Source organism: Rana temporaria, chromosome 2 (genome assembly GCF_905171775.1).
Source record: "Rana temporaria chromosome 2, aRanTem1.1, whole genome shotgun sequence".
NCBI classification, from domain to species: Eukaryota; Metazoa; Chordata; class Amphibia; order Anura; family Ranidae; genus Rana; species Rana temporaria.
Genome location: NC_053490.1, coordinates 332,636,263 through 332,662,936, shown reverse-complemented (window position 1 = coordinate 332,662,936; position 26,674 = coordinate 332,636,263). Strand labels below are relative to the sequence as shown.

Sequence of the window (26,674 nt, the reverse complement as noted above, 5' to 3'; positions counted from 1 at the left end):
TGGCCGGCCGTAGGTCCCATGGACACTAAACATGTAGCCACACTCTTCCTCTACAAGTGTGCAAAGTTTGTTGTCTGGGGGACCTAAGGCTGGGGAGCACCGATTTTTCAAAGCTGGGCACCCTTTCCATAGACTCCCATGTTAAACGGTAATTTCTCCTGTAAATTTGGGGACCTGTTACTGACCAGTTGTAGGTCCCCTGGAACCGGAACTTGGCACAGATGTAGCCCCATTTCTCCTCTACAAGTGTGCAAAGTTTGTTGTCTGGAGGATCTACGACTGGGGAGCACCAATTTTTTAAAGCCGGGCACCCCTTCCATAGACTCCCATGTTAAACATCAGTCTAGTCATGGGCACAGTGAGGCATGGGCACAGTGAGGCATGGACACAGTGAGGCATGCACATGGACACAGTGAGGCAAAGTGAGGCATGCAGATGGCCACCCTAGACTTATACTCGAGTCAATAAGTTTTCCCATTTTTTTGTGGTAAAATTTGGAGCCTTGGCTTATATTCGGGTCGGCTTATACTCGAATATATACGGTACCTATTTTTAATGGTCTGGTCATGTGATTCTGCAGCTCTGGCTCCCCTGTGTCAGTGAATGGCTGTTGCAGGAGGGAGCGCCAACAATGGCTAAGCATATGATTTAAGCTGCCCTAGTTGGTTTTAAAAAACTGCAGCCTTATAAAATGTTCATTCATTTTATTGTCATACCTGTAGCAAAGTTGGGCTCTCCTGGAAGCCTGGCTGAAAAACTCCCAGTTAGCAATCCATATATCCTGCCTTGTTGCTAGGATGTTAAAACTACAGGAGCATTAATGAAAAAATACAAGATTATCATAATCTGTGCATTTGTGGGATGCTGGGCAAATCTACTGACTAACCTAAATTTGTTGGGGTTTTTGCCATTTGTGTTTCAAAAGAGTTTTCCCTTAACGTTCTGTCCTGTAGACATGGCTCACCAAAGGATTCTCAAGCGGACTAGTCTTTCCCTATATGTAGATCAATGCACAGGTCCTCTTTCCCATGGCAAATTCAACACTGTTGGATTGAATGATAATTATATGATCTCTAAAATAGCTACCCTGTAATAGCATATGCTTGCAATGAGTATCACACAAAGTATGCCAAGATCTGTTTCTTAGTTCCAGAAACATTAATGCATGTTAAAATATGCGATCACCATAGAGATCAATCTGGTACTGCTAGGAGTGCCACCATCACACAGCAAACCCTGCTGAACTGTCATATCCATCTATATATGTTAGGAATAACTTTAAAATTCATTTTAAAATGTTCTTCAAATCTGTAAGCACTAAATACAACAAAAATAGTCTTTGCGCTAGAAATGTTCAATCCAAAGTGATAACACGCTGACCAAGGAATCCCTCAGAATGCTTAATGTAAAACAATCTGGCCAGCACCATGCTCGATGCAGCTCAGTAAACAATGGGAAATTGATAACTGTGAAAACAAAAGGGAATACGAGCGCAGAGGCTCATGGTGCAATAACGTCTTTTATTGGATATAAAAGCATAAATTGGTGGTCTTTTGCGGTTGGAAAATATGCAAACTCAATAAAAATTGTCAGTTTTCAAAAAATCAATACACTCACAAGTGAAGGTGAATAAAGATCGTCAAACAGTTCCTCCAATAGAGAGCCTAAGCACAGATGTATCCCTCTCTAAAGGGCAAATGACAGAGCAAAGAGGCCATCAAAGGCATCACTGATCCTTTACAATTGCTTTAATTTCTAATGGATTAAATTGTATGTATAGCCTATCGGAAACACTGCGAGGAAGCATACACATGTCCGTTTTCCCGACCAAAGTTCTCCTGGCAGTTTTCCTGTCGTGAAAACTGCCCGTGTGTACAGGGGAAGAGGGACCGAGCCGGTTGCCGGTTTCCCCCTCGGTTTTCCCGGCATTTTTTTTTAACGTCGGGAAAACCGATCGTGTGTTCTAGGAATTACTCTCATGACGATTTCAAAATGTATTATTATACAGGATATATATATATATAATATAAATATATATATATATATATATATATATATATATATATATATATATATATATATATATATATTTTTTTTTTTTTTTTATTTAAAATGTATGACTTTCCTTAACTTTTTGCCTCAGGGAAAATGATCACAAGCACCAATAAAGGGATGAATCTCCCCAATGGGTTCATAGAATTTGACTTGGTTTAAGCCAGCCCTGTCTTATCCAAAACTAAAATAAAGAGTAAAAAGTATAAAAAAAAATTATTTGAGTGACATCCATTGCGATTTTGTTAAATGTCAAATATTCTCACATAAAACTTTTTCGTAGAACACCACGATCTGACTTCTAGTATTCTAAGAGAATGTTTTTAACCGTATGTTCTTCTTGATGGTTCTGTAATAAAAAAGTAAGGGAACATTGCAGTCACATTCCTAAATGAGGCGCTATAAGTCTCAGTGTAGCTCAAAGGTCAAACATAGCATAACTTGGTCCTTACAGCATAATGTGTACTTAACATAAAAACCTCCAGTCTTGATGAGTTTTTATTGACTGTGCCTGTGGCCAGTTGGGTTGCACAAACATGTTTAAATGGCCAGGAACAAACAATAACCACAGTGATGCCAAATCTGGGATGCAACTGTTTAAATCTAAGCTCTACAACCAAAGGTAGAGTTAACACTCACTCATTCTGATGACTGTCATTAGTCCATTCTGCAGATATTACATTTTCATCCATTCCCTTTGTAGATCGCTGATACATTCCCCCCGCAAGTGACAGTAATGCTGACTGTCATTATCCTGTCCCTCCCGATTAAGACACAGGCTGGCAGCTTAACCTTTTCCTTACCAAATTATTCTACTGTATGCATAATGTAACAAGAAAATGCAACTCAATATAAATTGAAAAAGACTTGTAGTGCCTCTGTCCTTTCACTGCTGTAATAGATAGTGTCACTTACTACTCTGCTTCACCTTCACTGAAAAAAAAAAAAAAACATTTATTGGAGCAATCCTAAAATTTGATGGCTGCATGAGCTTTCTTTATTAATTTTTTTACGTTTTTTTTTACTTTATTTTTCCTGTCAGTCCTGCTAGTAAGTGTTGTTTTTCAACTTACTTTAACAGACCAATCTGTCTAGTGAAAGCAGCAGTTAGAGGATTGAGATAAACCATTTAACACTGATGGGGCACCTGCAATGATCAGATTTTATTCATTTGTGTAAAACGTTCCTTTTATTAAAACAGGTCACAAAAAATACATGTCACAGCAAAAAATAGAACAGAAGCTGACGCGTTTCACACTGTAGCTCAGTGCTTATTCATACTTAGTGCACATAACAAGTGGATATCACATATATACTCTACCTCACTGGTCACATGGCCAGTGAAATAACAATGATTGGAGACCTAGAGAACGAGCGGTTAATCAGTGTCTCCTGTGAACACAGGTGTATCCAAGCATGTGATTGAAAAACCCCCACACACCTACTGCATACCTGCATATATTGTTTTTCATGTTATGATGTAGTATGTGTTTTAAACCTAACATGTTGTGTGAATATTGTGAATTGATCTTATGTGTTTGAATTTCAAGTAGATTAAGTGATCTATACTCATATTGTGTGACATGTTGATGAATGTGATAACAAATATGAGAAATAAGGTGTATGAGTATGACCATGAAAAATGTGTGTGTTGATTGTATATGTTGGACAGTACTCATGTGCATTATTAATATATATAAGTGTGTGTGTGAATTGACCAATGAAAAACAAAAAACAAAATATGGTGAATACAGAAGTGTAAAAAATTTAAAACATATGCATAGGGTAAACAAAGGAATGTTTTTGTACAAATAATTGTACGGAATCCCTGAGTAAAAAAAAATGTGTTAATAACAGTGCAAAGAAATATTGAAAATAAAATAGAATAAATAAAAATTGCTAAAGATTGAAATTTAGAGAAAGAATAAAATAGTGTGTGAATGGTATGTTATTAGATTAAATACAATTGAATTTAATTGGATTTTACTTATAATTATAAAGCGTCTCGTCGTAAATCCAAGTGATCAATAGTCACTGATATACAGGGACATATTTAAGGAGACTGCAATAAATGTATGCATAATAACATAAGCGTACCCGTAATGTTATGTTTATTTGGTGAAACTGTCATAATGTCATATCTAGTCTCTATATCGTAAGCGTAAGCCGGAGGCATGTAAAAAATGATAATAGTACGCCAATATATGACAATATAAAAAAAAAGAGATAGCACATTTGTCACGCTGTAACAGTCTGAAAAGTGCAAATCGTCTCTTACCAAACTTTTACTTAACACGCAGTAACATGAGATTAGCAAAAGCAGCCCCAAGGGTTGTGCCAGTGGAATCGAATTTCCCCTGCCATTGTATGTGTTGTACGTCACCGCGTTTGAGAACGAGGAGATTTGGTCTTGACAGTGTGTACGCAAAGAAAGCTTGTTGAGTTCCTCGACAAGCCTAACAAGGAACTCGTCGAGAAAAACGATGTGTCTTTTCCGACGAGTTCCTCGGGCGTGTGTACGAGGCCTAAGAAAATCATTTTAGGGTCCAAGGTGCCTAGTCTATGGACCTTGGGCACTATAGCAGGTGATAAAGAGTAGACAACGCTGGTCAAGAAAAAAAATATGATAAATATAGTGTAGCGTGACCACAAACCCATAAATCAAGTCCAAATATTGACAAAATTCCACCTTAGTGCAACTTTCAGTGACAGTTCATTTATATCCAGTGACTTCAGTGATTACCACCTCTAGTTGGAATGCCTGCTGACCTCCCTAAGTTGACCCCACTACAAAGTCACATGAGCCTGTAGTAATATCTCTCAGGATGCCTCGGGGAAACCCTTTCTCCTCCTGGTGTTCCTGAACAAGACAGACCTCCTCCCGGGTTCTCAAGATATGGACCACACTACAGAGTAACACACGCTGGTCAAGACTTTGCTTTTGCTGAAATACTTTTTTGGTCATACCTTGCTACATGACGGCAGCTGAATTGTTTTTGTATGACATTTTATCTGTGATTTTGGGTTCCCTACTTTCAGGCCGTGACAATGGTGGGCAATTTCTTTTAGCACATACGTTTTTTCGTGCTGAAAGGATTTGCAAGGTAATTATACAGAGTAATTATACTGCTGCAGATTCTGTTTGCTCCCTAATTAACAAAGCACATCACTTTTCGTAGTATGTCTGAGAAGGTGAAAGCTGTTGTAACAATGAAGAGGTTAACTTGCGCTGACATCTTGTGATGAGCTGAGCGTCTATGGCAAAAAGCCAACTCTAATACCTACTTATCAAATGCACAGCATGTGCTGCCTGCTTCATTAGCCTGCAACCTCCCTCCTGTCAAGAGGCTAAGTAAGGTGCTGAGTTTTGATTGGCTCAATGAGGGACCTGTAACCATATGTCAGCTAGTCGGGACCCTGGGATCACAGCTAGTGATGATGCATTAACTCTTGCTTTCAAACAGAAGGGAGGTAGGCTCTAGCGTACTCGGTAGAACCTCTCACATCACAACTGCTTTAGGAGAAAGAGAAACATGTGCCATAAAGATACTTTTAATAATAATTTTTAAATGTATATAATATATTACTATCTAGAAAGTTATCTTGTTTACCAATTTAGATACATAATTGTTGAATAGAACTATCCATGTTCATGTCTTTCTGTGATAACTGTAGTTACCAATGGTCTTGGGTTTCCTAGGGCTCTGAACGCAAACACAGTAAATCTTTGCGAGCATAATTTGTTCCAGAAACGTGCTTGTGATCCAAAATCAAAGCAAATTTCCCCATAAGATATAATGGAAACTCAGATGATTTGTCCTTCAGTCTATAGTCCATATAAAAACAAAGTGACTTCAAGGCAACTTCATGGAATTTCTGGGTAATCTTCCTGTAAAGTCAGATCCAAATCACATTAATTAAGATAAGGACCCGACTTACGGCTTATGCACACTGCAGCTAAAAAAAAAACTCATTCGAGCTTCTTTGAGCTTTTTTGAGCATTACCGTTTTTTTTTTTCCCTCACAAACCCTCCTTAAAGTCTATGGGCACAAGTCGGATAAAAGTTGCCTTGAAGTAGTACAGGAAACTTTTCTAAAGTCAGAGTGACTTCAGTAGTGCTAATTGAGACAGCTCTCTTTGACTAAAATGGGATGTGACCCTACTCGTATTGCAAGACCTCGCTTGTTTAAGGTAAAATTTATAAAAAAAATGCTCGTCTTGTAAAACACTTGCAGACAAATGCCGCGTACACACGATGGACCGTTTTCATCGGACCAAACCGATTGTGTGTGGGCCCCATCGGTTATTTATCCATAGGTTAAAAAAAAAGCAATCTTGTTTTAAATTTAACCGATGGATACCTAACCGATAGAAAAAAACGATCGTTAGTAGGCACGACCATCGGTTAAAAATCCAGGCATACTCAGAATCAAGTCGTCGCATGCTTGGAAGCATTGAACTTCGTTTTTTTCAGCACGTCGTTGTGTTTTACGTCACCGCGTTCTGACACGATCGTTTTTTTAACCAATGGTGTGTAGGCACGACTGACCATCAGTCAGCTTCATCGGTTAACCGATGAAAACAGTCCATCAGACAGTTCTCATTGGATGGACCGATCGTGTGTACGCGGCATTAGTTACTTGCAATCCAAGGTTTTACTGTAGTCTGATGATCATTCTTGTTTTTATTTTTTTTGCCGCATTAGGTTAGCCTGTTGCATTGTTTTTGCACATTGCTAAAGTGCTCTAGGTGGGGATGCAAAAATGTAATACCTATAAGGCACCCATACCACAAATGAGTACACTGGGGCTTATTTACGAAAGGCAAATCCTCTTTGCACTGCAAGTGCGCTTGGAAGTGCAGTCGCTGTAGATCTGAGAAGAAGATCTGAAACAAGGGGAAGCTCTGCTGATTTTATCATCTAATCATGTGCAAGCTAAAATGCTGTTTTTTTTCCTCTTGCATGTCCCCCTGTCTACAGCGACTGCACTTCCAAGTGCACTTGTAGTGAAAAGTGGATTTGCCTTTCGTAAATAACCCCCACTGTATCACCCTATGATAAGTCTTTAGGTAAAGAGGTACATAAATGATGCAGATGAGCGTAATTTACAACATGCAACTTCTCATAAACAGGTACGCATAAACAGTGTACAATACAAAAGACAGACATTAAAAGGTTCAACAAAACCACCACATCAGCAAAGCAAATATAATAAAGTCAAAAAGACATTTCCCTGGGGTAATCTCGGCAGTAGTCCATAGTAATGTACAGTAGTCTGTATAGTGCTACAATTGTTCAGATGCCACTGATTTCCAGAAAACAGAGGTTTTTTTTGCTTTATACCCTTATGCCGCGTACACACCATCACTTTATGTGATGGAAAAAAATTACGTTTTTAAAAACGTCACTTTAATTGACTGTGTGTGGGGGAAAACGTCGTTTTATGTCTTGTAAAAAACGACCAAAAAAAATTGAAGCATGCTTCAATTTTATGTGTCGTTTTTCAAAAGTGCACTTTTTACTTCACAGAAATTGACCGTGTGTAGCAAAAAACGTCGTTTTCTAAGACGTTTTTTCATCCACGCATGCCCAGAAGCTACTTATGAAGCAAGCTTCAATGGTAAAACGTGGTGGAACGTAACCTCACTTTGCAAGATCATTGTGAGAAAACGATGGTGTGTAGGCAACTTCGTCTTTGAAAATTGATGTTTCAAAAACGTCATTTTTTACTTCACAGAAAGTGTCGTTTTTTTTCATCACATAAAGTGATGGGGCATAAGTATCAGAGGCACAAAAACAAACATCATAAAAATTAAGAAAATCTTGTACAAGTAAAGTGTATTGCATTTTTTTAGTTAACTGAATGTGACTGACAAACAAGGACCAGATGTCTTGACTTCTCTGGGTGAAAATGTAAAAATAAACCACATGTGTTTGCAAGCAGCTGTAACACACTGTGGGAAAAGAACGACATAAGGAAATCCAGCAGGAGCTAACAAACACCAACGGCAAGCCTAGTGTCAGATATGTGTGAGCTTCTCAGCCAAATAACTAGAAATGGAGAAAAACCTATGAATAGTGTTAAACATTTGATTCATGCCAGTCAGGATTTAGGGGTTAGATCCATTCTTCCCACTTGCTCACTGGGATTGCCAGGCTGGATAGTATCACACATTACAGATGACAGGAAGAGTGTGGACACATTTCAGTACAGGAACAGATATAGGAGATTTGGGTCAATCCCAAGCTTGCTCCAACAACCCAGTGTATCAGTAATAAAAGTTACATTTTTATTGTGCATATTTCGAAAAAAAGATCCTGACATTGCTGTTAGTTGTTGGGATTTTAGACTTTTAGTAGGGTTGATTTACTGAAACTGGAGAGTGCAAAATCTGGTGCAGCTCTGCATGGTTGCCAATCAGTTCCTAACTTCAGATTATTAAAGCAGAGGTCCCGCGAATATTTTTTTTTTAAAAGCCAGCAGCTACAAATACTGCACCTACTGACTTTTAATAAATAGACACTTACCTGTCCAGGGTGCCCGCGATGTCGCAGCAGAAGACGAGCCCCCGCTGCCAACCTCGTTGAGGGGAACCGGAAAGTGAAGCCTTGCGGCTTCACTGCCCAGTTCCCTACTGCACAGCTTGTATTATACAGGCATCTGCACCCCCTCCCCCCTGAAAGGTGCCAAATGTGAGGGGGGGGGGTTCCGAAAAGCGGAAGTTCCATTTTTTGGGTGGAACTCCACTTTAAACTAAGCTTTGACAAAAAAAAAAAAAAAAGGAAGCCGATTGGTTTCAGTGCACATTTGAACCAGATTTTGCACTCTCCGGGTCAGATCCTCAAAACGGATAAGCCGGCGTATCTACTGATACGCCGTTGTATCCTTGTTTCTACCTTTGGAACTGATCCACAGAATCCGTTTCCAAGAGATAGACAGAAGGTCCGGCATGTGTAAGAGACTTACACTGCCGGATCTTAGGATGCAGTACCGCATCCGCCGCTGGGGGCATTTTGCGTCGAAATGCCGCCTCGGGTATGCAAATTAGCACTTACGGAGATCCACGAAGCTTTTCAGCTTCGTTTTTTCTCCGTAAGTTTTAAGTTGCATGTGTAAAATTAGGGCTGCTTTTACAAAGTGTAAACTGTTTACACCTTGTAAAAGCAGACCCTTCTGTCCAGCGACGCTTTTTTTTTTTTGTTCTAAATTTTTTTTTTCCGCCGTATCTTTTTTTTTTCCCCGACGCAACTTTATTGACCCGTCGCGATCCACAAAGCTTGGCGTAACGTAATTTTGCGCTATGCACGTTGGGAAAATGACGTCAGGAGCATGCGCAGTACGGCCGGCGCGGGAGTGCGCCTAATTTAAATGGGAATCGCCCCCATTTGAAGAGGAACGCCTTGCGCCGGCGGAATTTAAGTTACACAGCTGAAAATTTCTAGGTAAGTGCTTTGTGGATCGGGCACTTAGGTAGAAATTTTAAGGCAGTGTAACTTAAATGGGAATTTCTACGTTACACCGGCTCTTTGTGGATCTGGCCCTCCATTTTTAGGAAATAAACTCCATGGATTGACCTGTGTGTATAACTCATACTCCCATACATACTACTTTAACTATGAAGTTACAATCAATTTAATATAATTTGGTAAAATGTAAGCATCTTCACCCAGAAAGAACAATTGTAATTTGGCACTGAAATTGCATTACAGTCCATATAAAAGTTAGAGGCGGAAGTTTAGTTGCCACTTATTAAATGCCATAGCAGTGGCAAAAGCATGGAGTTGTGCCTTTGTCAAATCAGTCATGAAATACTAGTATGTTCTTTAATCTCAGGCACTGTAGTTTGATTTTGATGCCGGGCATCAGTTAATCTTTCTCCTCAACTATGGAAGCACTTTTCCTCAATTGTTAGAGGTAAATCTATGGTCAGATTGCCATGTAGCATCTGATTACTACTGAATATAATGCATTGGATGTTAGGTCAGATGACGAAGCAAAACCAGCTCAGGGTGTCTAGGAGTAGACATAAAGGGAGTAAGGAGGAGTATGAAGAGTTTTGACCTGAGATGTAGATTTATAGACTAATGCCCTGTACACACGATCGGTTCATCCGATGAAAACGGTCTGATGGATTTTTTCATCAGATATCCAATGAAGCAGACTTTCATCAGTCTTGCCTACACACCATCAGTTAAGAAACCGATCGTGTCAGAACGCGGTGACGTAAAACACGAAGACGTGCTAAGAAAAATAAAGTTCAATGCTTCCACGCATGCGTCGACTTGATTCTGAGCATGCATGGATTTTTAACCGATGGATTTCCCCACAGACGATCGTTTTTTTAACCATCAGATCATTTTAAAACAGGTTCTAAGTTTTTTCACCGATGGGGAAAAAAACTGATGGGGCCCACACACGATCAAAACGGACCGTTTTCATCAGACGAACCGATCGTGTGTACGCGGCATTGCTCTGTCACTGTTAATGCTGTGGTTTGTGCTTCTCGCTATCAGGTTGTCAGTAACTTTATGCCCTGTACACACAATCGTTTTTTTCATCGGGATGAACTCAGATGGGTTTTTCAGACGGAAGCTGTTTTGCATACACACGGTCACACCAAATTCAGGCCGTCAAAAACCCGGTGGCATACAACATGTACGACGAGCCAAGAAACATTAAGTTCAATGCTTCCGAGCATGTGTCGACTTGATTCTGAGCATGCATGTTTTTTTCTCCGTCGGAGTTCCCTACAGACGTACGGAATTTCCGATAGAAATTTTTTCAGTCGAACATGTTCACTTTCTAAGTCCATCGGAATTTCCGACGGAAAAGTCCGATGGGGCACACACATGGTCGGAATATCAGATGAAAAAATTCCATCTGACTTTTTTCATCGAAAATTTCAATCGTGTGTACGAGGCATAAGAGTTCTTTAAACTTTAAGATTTTGCAGGGCACGGATACCTAAACCCTTTTAAGACCCAACAGTCTACATTAAAAAAAGATATATTCATTACTCATCATTTTTTTTTTTTAAGTGATACTAACGTTTTTTATTTTATTTTTTAAATAACAAATATGTTTATACTTACCTGCTCTGTGCAGTGGTTTTGCACAGAGAAGCCCTGTTTCTACTCTTTGCAGGTCCCTATTCTATGCTCCTGACCCCTCTCTGCTGTTGAGTGTCCCCACAGCAAGCAGCTTGTTATGGGGGCACCCGAGCCAAGCTGCAATTCTGTGTGCCCATTCAGACATGGAGCTATGGCTTGGCCCCGCCCCTCTCTCTTCTCATTGGGTCACTGACAGCAGTGGGAGTCAATGGCGCTTCTCAGCCAATAAGGAGGGAGAGACCCGGACAGCCGAGTCTCTCATACAAAATCGCTGGATCAAGATGGACTTCTGCCTTTACAACCACTTTAACATTTTGTTTATTTCTCTTTATGTGGTGTAATTTATTTGTTACCTTTTACTGTTTTGCCATTTGTTAATTGCCTCCTATTCAAGTAATGCATCTAATAAGAAGGAGAAAAAAAATAAAAAAAATGTATAAAATAACGGAAACCCTGCAAAGACTGATTACTGAACAGTGACAAATATTTTATTGTGCTATTATTTTTTTTTTCATTGTTTTACAAATTAAAGCAAAATCAAGGCTAGATCAAGGCCCCCGGCCAACCTACTCTAATTCCCTAACAACACATCACTGCTAAGAGCTGGAACACAATTCACATTTTTAGAACAGTTTTTCTTTCCACTATACATATACAGGGCCAGATCCACATACATGTAGAACGGCGCAGCGTATCAGAGATACACTACGCCGCCGTACTTTACCTGGCGCATTTTCAAATCCTCAGCGAGTTTGCGCCGTAAGTTACGGCGGCGTAGTGTATTTCTGGCAGTGTATTTCAAATTGGGCGGGTTGGGGGCGGATTTAATTTAAATGAAGCGCGTCCCCGCGCCAAATGAAATGCGCATGCGTCCTTCCTAAATTTCCCGCCATGTATTGCGCTAAATGACGTTGCAACAACGTCATTTTTTTAACTTAGACGTGAGTTACGTCCATCCCTATTCACGGACGACTTACGCAAAAAAAATTAAAATTTCAAATTTCGACGCGGGAACGACGGCCATACTTAACATGGCAATTCTACGTATACGCCGAAAAATACCAGCTTTAACTATACGCCGGAAAAAGCCGACTACAGACGACGTTCGAAAATGCGACGGCCGCGCGTATGTTCGTGGATCATCGTAAATCGCTAATTTACGACGCCGAAGTATTGCATCTTAGATCCGAAGGCGTACGAAGACGTACACCTGTCGGATCTAACCCAGAAGCCGTCGTATCTTGTTTTGAGGATTCAAAACAACGATACGACGCGGGAAATTTGAAAGTACACCGGCGTATCAGTAGATACGCCTCCGTACTTCGTCTGTGGATCTGGCCCACAGTATCTGGACCCGTTAATGGCCCTGAAAATATTTTCACTTACTGAAAAAAAGCTAAAAAAAAAAAAGGAAGATGGTGATGGAAATATCTGTGTGCAAAAAAAAAAAAACATGAGTCTTTGATTATTTGCAGCACACATACAACTTCACGTGCTTCTGGAAAGTATTAATACTTTACAAGTTTCTTTCATGTGCTATTTTATTTGTACTAATCTCCTCTACCAACAAGATCTGTGAAAATGTTATTACTGTTTTAACAGAGCTGCTCGGGTTCAGTGTTCTCACTTCAAAAGGTCTCACATTTCTGTAGAAATAAAAATTATACAAGTTTTTAAAATATATAGCTGCCTATTTTAATTTTCCATCTCTGTGGCAACAAGGCTGGGCATACTGGTAAGGTAAGTGACCTACATTTTGTTTCTGCAAACACTAAAAAAAAAAGTAATAAGAAATTGGGTTACTGGCAAATTGTGATAGTAAACTGTAATTCTAAGCAATTCAAACTTTTGTAAGCAGTCCTACTGTCTGCAATATAAGTCTTGTTCTGCCCTTACTGAATATTTAATGCTTTTGTTTAAATAATTTTAGGTAAGGGATGGTTTGACTACAGTACAAGATGAATGGTTTATTATTCAAGTATTTTAATGGCTTTCAGTAATTTATTTTTGTATTTTAAGCCAGTTTTACATGTCCTTTTTGTTTTAGTATTTACATACAAAATAGGCAATATTTCATTTTTATGTGTTTAAAAAAAAAAAGAAGAAAGTGTATTTTTTTTCACCAACTATAGTCATTTATAAAAACCATTACATATTACCTTTAAAGTGGTTACAAACTTCAGACAGGAAATATGAACATATCCCTCTATAGTTGTGTAGTTATCTCAATCCATGGCAGGAAGTGTAATTACTCTCTGCTACCTCATTCCTGTGCTATCAGCATGAATCACTTCTGACAAGGTTTCCTGCCACCAACAGATAACATGTGACAGGGGAGGGATCTCCAGCACACAGCCTATGATTGATAGCCTCAGCCCTGTTTGTGTGTGTTACGTGAAGGGTGGTTTGTCTTTTCCCTCGGATCAGCTCTCCTCTGCAGAGTGTAACTTCAGCCTTCTGCTTCCTAGAAGCTCAGACAAATTGTATAAATTCTGCATTTTGAACAGCTGTACAGAAGAGAAGATTGCAGATAAGCATGTACAACCTAAATAGGAGGATTTGTTTAATCTCTGTGTATCACCTGAGGCCGGTTACTTCACTGGGTATGTGTCAGGCCTCGTACACACGACCGAGTTACTCTGCAAAAACCAGCAAGAACCTTGCTGGGAGATATTTTTTTGCCGAGGAAATCGGTTGTGTGTACATTTTCGTCGAGGAAACTGTCGAGAAACTCGACGAGCCAAAAAGAGAGCATGTTCTCTATTTCCTCGACGGGAATGGAGAAAATTGGCTTGTCGAGTTTCTCGACAGCTTAACAAGGAACTCGACGAGGAAAACAATGTGTTTCGCTCGTCGAGTTCCTCGGTCGTGTGTACGAGGCTTCAGGGTTTCTCATACTGCACAACCTAAAGCTGCACAACTGGCAACTAAATCTGTCGGGGTAATGTTGTACCTTATCAATACAAGGCCCATTGCCAACTGGAATTTAGATGAGAAATAACTTGAAGCCCAAATGTATCCAATAAAACCCAAGTGCAAACCTGTTTGCCGTGTATTTCTGACACACTAATACTGTATACCAAAATATTGTCCAAAAAATCAAGCATAGTACGCAAAAACATATATTGCCCCAAGCAGCGAACTAAGTATTTACTCTATGTATAGAACTGTAATATGATAGTGACTTGTAAGTAGTCAGATGGTAGGGTGGGAAAGTGCCTAACAGGCATCTTGCTAGAATATATTGCCATTGATCAGCACTTAGCAGTATCAATTTTCACCATTAGCAGCCTGACAAAGACAGATTTGGTTTCTTTTATGGATGCTTATTGTTACACATTGACTTTTTATAGGTCAGCAAAAAACAAGTACTGAAGACAGAATGTACTGAATATTTTAAATTTATATTTGATTTTCAACCTAAAACTTTTTTATTAATTAATTTTAACCAAAACAGTTTCCCATCTAGCCAGATCTCTCTCTCTCTCTCTCTCTCTCTCTCTCTCTCTCTCTCTCTCTCTCTCTATCTCCCCCAATGAGTCATAGCATTGACCAGTTGCTTATAGGACAGGCTAGTTTTAACTTTTTCTTATAAGTCTAGGTTCACACTTGTGCAGCCCATTTATTTGGATGGAATTGGATTTGGAAATGCGGGAAAAAGTCTGACCCTTTTTAAAAATGCAGCCAAACAGAACCACATGGCACCCAAAGATACTTTGTGTTTTCCCATGGGTTGGGGTGCCAGTAACATTTAGGCTGGGTTCACACTAGAGCACAGAGCGGCTCACAGCAGGCGGTTCGATGCTTCTCCATTCACTGGTTCAGGTCCGATTTCAGCCTGAATTTTTGGCTGAATTCGGACCAAAAGATGCACAGGACTCCTGTGCAATTTGCATTGGAGCTGCTCCGGAGATGTGTGAACCGGCTCCATAGAGAGCCGGTCACAATCTCCTGCTGTGCGAATTGGCATCCAATTCACAATAGTGTGAACCCAGCCTCAAAGAGAAGACATTTTGACTACAGGTCAGGAACATGTGTGATTACGCATGGGTTCCCGACCCACACAAGTGTCACTGCAGCCTAAATAGTGGTTGTAATGTTCTCTTTCACTGCTGGCCACTAGGAATGGATGTAGCATGAAAGCAAGGTTCTGTGGACCTTGGATACTGAATTTTGTGGCACCTCTTTTGCTACTGTATTCTCAGGCACCTCTCCTCCTTTTGTCCACACTGCATTTTCTGGCACCTGTCCTCCATCTACACAATGACCTTGGGCACCTGTCCCTCTATTATTTTACCCCCACCCTCAAGTCTCCCTCACTGTCAAAACCCTGAACATACCTGTTCCTGTTCACAAAGTACTATACACTCTCTGATTCCACATGTTTTGTATGGTAATTTTGCTTAGAGCCCTGTGGCTTCTGCTTTGTCACTGCTTTTTTTCCTATTTCTTTAGTCCTAAGCATAATAAATAATAATAATAATAATAATAATAATAATAATAATAATAATAATAAAAACTATGTACAAAATCCATATACATCCCATTCAAATGTTAAAAGGTTCCAGAACTGATCCTGAGCTCAGTGCCTTGGGAGTCCATGATCTGGAACAATTTCTTTTCCAGTGAAACCTAAAGCTGGCCAAATTTGGGTCAAATCCTGTTGAATTAGCTGAAATTTGAGCTGTTGCTGGCCCAGGCAGCACCACCGTCCATTTTAAAATCAAAAGTGGAAAATTGTCAGATACAGTCCAGGTATTCGGGCAGCTGTGGGTATTGCGACTGTCTGAATGTAACAGCCAGCAGTGTGGATTTCTCCATCCATGCTCTTTTGACTTCTCTCAATTGATCAAGGTCTTTGACTTAGGCCGGCTATACACGGTTTGAATCTTGGCTGGGTCAGCAGGAACCAGCCGAGATTCAAACCATTAATGGGTTGCCTGAATGCACCAAGTTGATCAGCTATAGCCGCTAGAGATAATCATTGTCTTCTCCAAGCAGAGATGGCTTCCCCCGCCCCCCCACTGGGAGAAGATAATGACCCAGCAGGAGGGATTCCTGCATCAACACTGTCTGTGTTGATGGGGGAATCAAGCGAATTTTTCTCCGTGTATGGTTGGCCTTACTCTGTAGAGAAGTCAAGATCAGAACGACAGCCCTGGGACAGACTTGGATCCTGTACCTTTAAACACCATGTAAATGAGGTTATCTCCCATAGTTCTATTCTTACAAATACATTTTAAATATCAGACAAATGTGCAGTTATTTAAGTGAAAGCTGCATGGTAATATCTGCTCTCAATGATTACCCTAACTTTTCCACCAGAAAATGGATACAGCACTGTTTAACAGCTTTGGCACTTGTGGTGATCCAGCATGTAATCTCCTCCCCAGAAAATATAGTTATGCAAATGATTAAACTTGGAGGAGGTTAATTAAGCCCTTCAGACCGTATGTAAATCATGCACACAGCTCCACTGCTGTGACTCTGCAGGGCATGTCAGAACGTGTTCATCATCCCATTTCTGAGTAGATGTGCAGCTAAGACTTGCATTTGTTAAAGGCAATTTCAACAGTTACATGTGATATTCTCTGACTGCTACTGTGTGTGTGTGTGTGTGTACATATATATAATACTCACACCCACACACACACACACACATATGCAAACACACTCTTAGTACAGATTTCTCAATATACAGCACCAAATACTTGATACTACAGAGAATACCATTTTTATAGGAGTATAGTAAGTCAACTAAAAAGAGTCCAAAAGACTGGCTTGTCAAACGCATAAAAAAAAGAGAACAAAGGTGGAAGGTCCCTTGGATACAGATAGACATACAGTAACTCAGCTTCGAGACTAATTAGCCCAATCTGTAACAGTATGAAATCATGAAGCAGAACTAATTCAACTCTTGACTCCAAGGAAGGAAGGGTGCAATTTAAGTGTATTTAAAACTAAAACTTTTTTTATTTATTTTATGGCGTGTCGCTTTATTGTGATTTCCTTTCATTTATTGTCTTGTAGACACAATAAGAAGAAAACCTCTACTGAGTAATTTATCTTCTTTGTAGACATTTGTCAGGTGTTCCCATTTGAAAATTTCCTATGTAGTCTTCTGCTGACAACTCACAAGTAATTTTTTTCCTAATTTCCAGTACCAGTACAAGTGGTTTGCCAGGGTAAATCTCCTGAAAATTAAAAAAAATCCCATGAGGCATTCTAATCCCTCACTATCCTATCCAAGACAAAAATGTTTCGATACACTTTGCACATGTGACCCCACCTATGATGCAATTCCGTCATTCAGTCATTCACTCTATCTGTCTTTTACCACTTTAAGCTGGTCTGTAAATATGTTTGATAGCATGGTCTCCCTTTTTAGTCCCGTCTATCCACTTTTCTACCTCAGTTCAATTCATTCTCTTGATCATGTGACTTCCCTTTATACCTCTGCTTCATTTGCTCATTCATTAAGCCATTGGCTGAGAGATGGTTGGATGACGTCACAATCTCTGACTCAGCTAATCAGAGGAAACTTTGAATTTATTCATAGAAGGCAAAGCTCCCTGTGAAAGGCTGAGGTCAGTCCCACTTGATTTTGTTCTGGGAGTGAAAAGGGAAGTTTCCTTCCCACTTCCAGCACACAGTGGTGTATACTGTATGTAGCTGAGACTAACTATACTTTCAAATAATTGAATCCTAATGACACCCCTCTCTGTTTTATCTAAACACCCTTGCATCTTCATCAGCGAATGATGCAGTTGGCACTCTCAGAGAAGCCTCCGTGCAGGCTTACATGTACTCAACATTCAGGGCTATGAAGAACACAGTGCCCCTGGCACTCTTCCCATTGACATTGCATCTCCCTGCCACCCAAAACCCCTACCAATGCACCTCTGACTCTGAACCTTCCTGCCATCAGCCCCCCAGGTACTGCACCCCAACACCCAGACACTGCACTTTTCTGGCAGCCAACAACTCTGCCACTGCATACTTCACTACTGCTCTTTCTGTTCCTGCTCCCCTCTCATCACTTTAAAGTAATATGCAGAGAGGAGGAAAGGTGGAGCATGGAGTTTCTGGGCTTACTAAGCACTTCCTCTTGCTTTTGGTGACATCTCTTTCCCAGTGCAGCCTGTAGAGGCCAGTTGGTCCTCTGGGGAGTGCCAAGAATGGGAGGACGTCACATGATGCCCTCCCAGAACAAGAGCAGTCCCGCCCCTCCGTAATTTTGCAATAGAGCAGGCGAGAAGCAGTTAAAAGTACTGAAGGCAAAACTTGAGTGGAGAGAAATTAAAAACGTCAGGTTTTTATTGCTGTCTGCCTCCCTTTTAGGAAGATTCACCCTCTCTGTTTGACCTTGTGACTGTTATCATAGAAAGTGAAAGATAATCCCAAATATTGACTGGTCACCAGAACAGGAATAGAGGGACAATTGTTTTCTGGTGACCATGGTGCCTACCAGGAATTTCCCTCACTTTAGAGGAATGACCTTTTACTTCTTCAGGAAGTGAAGGGAAATCTCCTTAATGGGACACAGATGGAAAAAAAAACGACAGGGGTTATAACCCTCCCTTACTCTATCCAAAAATGAAAAAAGTTTTACCTTCAGTTCTACTTTGCGAATTCCAAAATTCACATTTATTATTTATTGCTTTTATTTCCAAGATAAGTGTTTTATTTGAAATTCAATATCCTTATTTATCGCTCTTCCCGCCTAAACTACTGAACTTTCTATATTATTATTTATTTATTTTTTACTTTTTATTTGTGTTATCCATCTTACAGACAATTACCAATTTGTTTAATACAATACATCAATCAAATAAACAACAATCAAATCTACACCAAATCAAATATACAGCATTATTCACGATTGATATAAATGTATGAGCAGCCCTACCGGATTGTCCAATAGTCATTAACTCATCAAAACTTAAACCATAATTTAAAGAGACAATCTGCGTTCTGAACTTGATTAATCATTTCCGTCCTAAATGCCCGGGTAACATACCACCTTTATAATATAAAAACAAAACTAAAAAAGAAGGGGAGAGAAAAAAAAGGGGGATAAGTACAAGTCCAACAGACATTCCCTTCCCGCCCCCTATTTAATGACCCCAAGGCGCAAAAAGAGCCCCTCCTTCCTTCGAGAATTTAAATATATTCCATTGAGCCCAAGTTTCGGAGTACATCTCATACCGACCTTGAGCAGATAATAGCAAGTCCTCTAACCTATTTACCTCTTCAATTCTTGTGAGCGATAACGAAATTATGGGAGGCTTCGTGTCTCTCCACTGCCTCTCCACTTCCTGAGAGAAAAAGGGAAGCCAAATATTGAGATGTTGTTATAACCCAACCACCTCCTCCATTACTTTCAATTCAATTCTTGTGAGCCATAACGAAATCGTGGGAGGCCTCGTGTCTCTCCACTGCCGTGTAATGCACGATCTAGCAGTATTGATAAAATGACGCAGAATCGATTTACCAGGTATGTTCGAATCATGTAGCAGAAATATAGCCGAATCTTCAGGAAGGATATGTTCAGAAAATTTCTGACATATCCGATGTACCTCCTTCCAAAAATATATATTATTGTTTTTAACATGCAATCTTTATGTCAGACTGGAACTAAGGGGGAACTCAATTTTTCTTCATGTATTCTTCTTTTACAATAAGTCTAGGATTTAACAGACCAAAATGGAGCAAATAAGAAAAGTTAATTGTCAGGTTTTACAAAAACTTTAAAAGGCATACAATGCATCTGGTGCTTTATGTAAAAGTGATGTGGGAATGTCCTGCATTAGCAGTTGTTCTGTTCCATCACAAAAGACATGGAATGTTCTGTCCATGTGTTTAGCTTTCTCAGTTGTAAAGAACATTCTCATCCACCACACATCAGAACAGGTGCACGTAGACTTGAAAGAATCTAAACATAGACACCACAATTCCTTTCCCACAATCTCTTTGTTGTCTGCTGACCGTTGAGGTGAAACTAGTCTAACGTTATGCTTTTAACTTGTGTGTACTAGCAGAGTTTGTTATTTTTTTATTTTATTTAATGTGAGTCCAAGACTTTTCTGTGCTAGTTTATCTTTCTCTGTCATTGTTTGCCCATTACCCTAACATAAATTGTCACTTTAAAGATAAAGCTCACAAGTACACAGCTTTGTAACCAAACATTTTACTATACAATTATTATTATTATTTTTATAGTTCTAGGAAACAGTCATAGGATTAAACATGTGACGGGAATAACAGGCACTTTGAACATTTCCTCTCTGTATAATGTACGTATTCTTTAAGTGATGGGTCTCAATGGCTCCTACACAAAAAAAATAAGTATTTTGTAGAAACCCTCAAGGCCCCTTTCACACTTGTACGACTTGTCCCACGATTTGGGACTGCAAAGTAGCATGACAAGACATTTCCTATGATTTCCAATGACTACCATTCATATTAGTACGACTTCAAAGTAGTCCCTGCACTACTTTGGTCGACTTTGATGCAAGTTCAGGTTCATAGACCTCAAGTCTCCCTTAAATCATGGTAAAATCTCTGCAAAATCGCGCGACTTTGAAGGTAGTGTGAAAGGGGCCTTAAGGGACATCTAGAAAACAAAGGAGTGTTGGGATATACAGCATTGCACTAATTAGCCCTTACATGATTACGAAGATCCAAGATCTTCATGCTCATACTCTTAAGCTTCTATAGATGGCTTACATTCCATCTGATTCCAGCTGAATTGGCCAAAATGTAGGCTATGGGTTGCCCTGCAAGCACCATGTGGCTCAAAAGAAGTTGGTTTAAAAATGAGCTGAGCCAAGTGAAGAATTATAGACCAAAAACTGATTGCATTCTAACAGATGCAATCACTGTTCGTCATTGCCAGTAGCCATGGGTGACAGCTGTCAGAGTACAATAGCCCTCAGAGCTTGAACCAAATGAAGGAGTGCCAAACCACATTTATAAAAGAGTCCGAAACAGCTTTAATGATTCACAAAATCAGCCAACCAATGAATTATTAAGGCGGTTTAAAAGTCCTTTGGTTTAGTGCTTTATCTTTTAGTTCAAACTCTAAGTGAGGTTCCTGGGTACTCATTGGATGGTAGCCTTGTATGTAAGCTGCCTAACCAGAGCCCAATGACCTTTCCCTTTACTACTCTGTATTAATAAGCTTTGAAGTCCCAGCGCCTCTTGAATGTATCTCCCTGAAAATCCGATAATGCAATAGCTGGCAATGGAAATTCCTCCATCAAAAATCGATTGATTTGCTCTCTCTCAGGGCTGAAAAGCCCAAAACCAAGCCAATTATGGGAGCCTTTACTTAGACTATGGCAGCAGGCATAGGCTGTCTGCAGACTTTTGTTCACCTCTATTTTGAACTGAGGTAAACAGAGGGTGCCGCCACGTGTCCAGAGATCAGAAGACATGCAGTTAGTTGTCTTTATACAATCTCTATGATGAACTTTGATAAAATTTGAAAGCATGCTATAAAACATTTGTTGTTGGACATTCCGACAACAATTGTCCGATGGAGCATACAAATGGTTGGATTTTCCGACAAAATCCTGCCATCACACATTTGTTGTCAGAAAATCCGATCGTGTGTAGGAGGCCTAATAATGGCTTCCTGCACAGACTAGGACAACCATCAGTAGTTAGTTGTCTTTATACAATCTATATGATGAACTAACTACTGATGGTTGTCCTAGTCTGTGCAGGAAGCCATTATTAGGCCTCGTACACACGATCGGATTTTCCGACAACAAATGTGTGATGGCAGGGTTTTGTTGGAAAATCCAACCGTTGGTATGCTCCATCGGACAATTGTTGTCGGAATTTCCGACAACAAATGTTTTATAGCATGCTTTCAAATTTTCCGACAACAAATGTGTCTTGCCGGATTATCCGATCGCGTGTACACAAGTCCATCAGAAAAAAATCCAAAGTACAAACACGCATGCTCCAAACCAATGCTAACCATAAGACAACAATAGCAGAAGTTGCCCAAAGGGTGGCGCTAAAGAGCTGAAAAACCACGTAGTTTTGTGTATGTTGGCTGAAAAAGTTCTGCTGTCTGTATGCAGAACAAGTTCACGGCCAACGCCCTTCACTCAAAATTCCACGGATTTGTCCGATGGAAATCTGATCATGTGTACGAGGCTTAATGGTGCTCTGGATGAAAAAAAGAGGAATCTAGGTGAAGCCACACTAAATATAATTTTAGTGTTCAGAGACAGTAATATGGTGTCACGTTTTTACATAAAAGGCTCCAAACCACTCATTTTCCATTTTTGATTGACTGGAAGTGATGGCATACATTTCTAATTTTACAGCAATTCTTTCTGCTTTGCAACACTGTGCTATTGCCTCTCCAGTGGTACCGATTTGTTAAGTTGATTTTATTTACATGGGAAACAATACAAATGAAAAATGTATGTAGTATTACAATTTTGGATAAACTACAAATTTAAAAATGTATATTAGGCCATTTTGCTTCGGTTGCCTTTTGGGGGGATTTCTCTTCACTTCCTGTCCTGAAGACACAACAGGAAATGAGAGGGAATCTTTCCAAAGTGAAAAGAATTCCTGTACTAGAGAATTGTCAAAGAAAATGATGTTCCCATATTTTCATTGTATGTATTTTATAAAAAAAATGCAGAGCTGGCTCTGTAAAAGGGCATGTATGTTCATTCTCAAGATTCAAATATCTCCAGCTATTCCCTCTACATATTGAATGTTCATTCAAAAAATGGTTATAATAAATACATAAGAATGGTTCGGGATAATCTGGCATTACGGCCACTAAATGAAGCTGACAGCTATAGCAAATACATTTATTTCCTATGAGCATCAGCTACACCTAGAGATGATAATGTGGCATTTCCCTGAGTCACTTTATTCTGTATGAATGAATCACATTTGACCTAGAAAGTAAATAGCCTAATAACATTTGTTGTTTTTTTTTTCCATTCGCACAGAACATACTGTATATTCTGTGCGGATGGAAAAAAAAAAAACAACAAATGTTATGCAGTTTCTCAGGATGAATAACTCTGCAAAGTTTTTATATATACACAATGTGTATTATAAAGTGACATTCAGCAGGACAAATAAACAAATGAATCTTCCCAAGAATGGATAGACAGCAATACAAACCTGACAAAGGGACTAACTCTATCCAAAACAAAAACAATACCCTTCTATACACTTTTGTTTAATACATGCCATTTTATCAGCAGTAGGGTAGAGAGGGAGTTGCTGTTAGCTCTTCAACACCACTAGGATCAAAGGATACTTTACTCTAGTATGCAGGATATTTAATTCCATATCTTATAAACTGTACAAACGGGTTCAAAGACAGTAAAGTCAGTAAGACATATATTACACCACAACAATAGCAATGTACTGTTTGATATAAGAATTCCTAAACTGTTATAAAAGGGCAAGGACTTTGCAATAGACTTTATACACACAGTGGCAGATCCACGTACCTCTGCACCGGGCGTAGCGTAGCTAAGATACACTATGCCACCGTAACTTATTTATTTTATTTAGAATCCTCAAAGAATTCACGCCGTAAGTTACGGCGGCGTAGTGTATCTCTGGCGGCGTAAGGGCGCGGAATTCAAATGGATGTAATGGGGGCGTGTTTTATGTAAATACGTCGTGACCCGACGTAAACGTTTTTTTTTAACTGCACATGCGCCGTCCGTGGGGGTTTTTCCAGTGCGCATGCTCAAAATTAAACCAGAACCAGCCAATGCTTACGACGGTGACGTCATTCTAGGCAAATTCCTATTCGCGAACGACTTACACAAACAATGTAAAAATTTCAAAATTGGACGCGGGAACGACGGCCATACTTAACATTGAGTACGCCTCAGAATAGCAGCTTTAACTATACGCCGGAAAAAGCCGAACGCAAACGACGTAAAACAATGCGCTGGCCGGACGTACGTTCGTGGATCGCCGTAACTAGCTAATTTGCATACTCGACACGGAATTCGACGGAAACGCCACCTAGCGGCCGCCGAAAAATTGCAGCTTAGATCCGACGGCGTACTAAGACATACGCCTGTCGGATCTAGCCGAGATGCCGTCGTATCTTGTTTTGTGGATCCAAAACAAAGATACAACGCGCAATATTTGAAATTACGAGATACGCCGGTGTAATACCTTTGTGGATCTGCCCCACAATCTCTTACCATCAATAAACATATACCATCCATAACTGTTTATGTCATGGTTTGATTCCATGCCTTGGGATGAGCCATTGCTTTGTTAAATAGACACTCTGTATATTAATTAAATCATAGTTTATTTTGGTGAGTCCTAAGATAAGGAATGACAGTCCAAATTCCTATTACCCATTAAAGTGCACTTTACAAATGGCTTGAAATTCCATTTTTTTTTAAACAGCTGCACGTTTCAACCAAACGACCCAAATCTAAGCACTTTACAAATTGATTGCTTTGATGTTCACTGGCACAACTCTTTACGGTCTTTAGAAATCCCTTATGTTTAACCCCTAATAGTTACATAACATATTCTAGTTCTTCAGATACACTTGCAAAATTTGAGAATACGTTTAGGTACTCCGATTTTCACTCCAAAGGCTAGGTTAATTTGCTCTAGTCCAAATTGGTCCTTGTATACATGTGAGACCTTAGATTGTAAGCTCTTTGACGTCAGGGGCTGATGTGAATGTACAATATATGTAAAGCGCTACATATATTGTCTGAGTGTTAAAAATACCTGTAATAAATAAATATATAGAAAAATATGAGACAGTTAGGTTTGACCCTAAAAGTATTCTTACCAGGTCCTGCTTGAGTCTGCGAAGGTACTGGTCCATGCTCCCGTCTTGTGTGACTAGTAACACAAGTCCATTTGTTCTGTATAGTATATGCTTCGATAGGTCTTCCTTTTCACTCAGTGAACCAGCATGGGCTCCCTATGTCAAATCCAGCCTTATTTCACTTTATCTTGTCGTAGTGGACTTTGAGTGCTAATGCTACTAAAAAAATAAAAAATATTATAAAAATGCATAAGAAGCCTACTTTCTTAGAGATCAGTGACCGGCACTCTAGACTTCAGTTGATGAGCTTCCTAATGATAGTCCTGAGAGATCCGCTGTTCCTGTAGGAGCTGAGAAAAGCTAGCTACAGCAGCTGACATGCTGCTCTCTGATCATGCAAATCTTTCCTAAAGCAGAGAGCAATGAAAAGGGATAACTGCTGCTCTCAGCAGCCAATAGAAGCCAGTGCCTTTTGATGAGCAGACAAGCCCTGTCTATGTCTGTCCTACTAGTTATTAACATGAAGCCACAAGAGGGAGTAGCTACAACAGACTGACTTCACAATGCAATTTCTGTGAATGTTTCTATAAATTGATCATCCTTACTGCTAAACAAAAAAGTATTAATGTAGACCTAAACCCAATTAGTGAAATCCCATATAAGCTTTTACGTGTTAATGTAATTTCAAAAGTTGTATTTTTTTTTAATTGCAGATTTTAATTTAACAACTTTAACCCCGGAAGGATTTACTCACTTTCTGACCAGGCCATTTTTTGCGATACAGCGCTGCGTCGCTTTAACTGACAATTGCGCTGTCGTGCAATGTTGTACCCAAACAAAATTTATGTCCTTTTTTCACACAAATAGAGCTTTCTGTTGGTGGTATTTGATCACTTCTGCGGTTTTTATTTTTTGTGCTATAAAGAAAAAAAAGAGCGTACATTTTTTAAAAAACAAAACAATATTTTTTACTTTTTGTTATAATGAATATCCCCCCCCCCAAAAAAAAAAAGTAAAAAAACAAATTTCTTCCTCAGTTTAGAACAATATTTATTCTTCTACATATTTTTGTTTAAAAGAAAAATTGCAATAAGCGTATATTGATTGGTTTGCGCAAAAGTTATTGCGTCTACAAAATAGGGTATAGATTTATGGCATTTTTATTACTATTATTTATTTTTTACTAGTAATGGCGGTAATCTGAAATTTTTAGTGGGACTGCGACATTGGACCAGTGACATCTATACAGCAATCAGCGCTATAAAAAAACACTAATTACTGTATAAAAGACACTGGCAGGGAAGGGGTTAACACCAGGGGTGATCAAAGGGTTAAATGTGCCCTAGGGAGGTGCTTTCTAACTGTGGGGGGAGCGGACTGATAGGGAGTAGAGAGAGAGCTGTTCTTAATCACTAGAACAGGCATCTGCTTTGTTTACATTGGCAGATCCCTGTTCTGCCTTTCTGTGGAGCGATCGCGGGTGGCTGGCGGACACTCATGTCCATAATGGGAAAAAAATTCAAGTGATAAAAAAAATAAAAAAAATAACGGTGTGCAAAAATTGTAAAAATAATAATACAACTGTAAAAAAAAATCTGACTAAAATTTCTAATCAAATAACCACTTCAAAACAGGGCTTTAAAACACACCTCCATACCGGGCCTATTCTGGCACTTCTCTCCTACATGTACAAATCATC

General features: G+C 39.5%; 1 protein-coding gene across 1 annotated transcript in view; it reads right to left on the bottom strand.

The window, feature by feature from the left end:
- The window catches only part of INKA2 (inka box actin regulator 2), a 41,585-nt gene extending 16,126 nt beyond the window's left edge, over positions 1-25,459 (bottom strand). Inside the window, exon 1 of the mRNA XM_040337493.1 lies at positions 24,997-25,459. Coding sequence (XP_040193427.1) covers positions 24,997-25,032 — 36 coding nt within the window. The 5' untranslated portion in view covers positions 25,033-25,459. The remainder of the gene's footprint in view (positions 1-24,996) is intronic.
- Between the last annotated feature and the right edge of the window lie 1,215 nt (positions 25,460-26,674).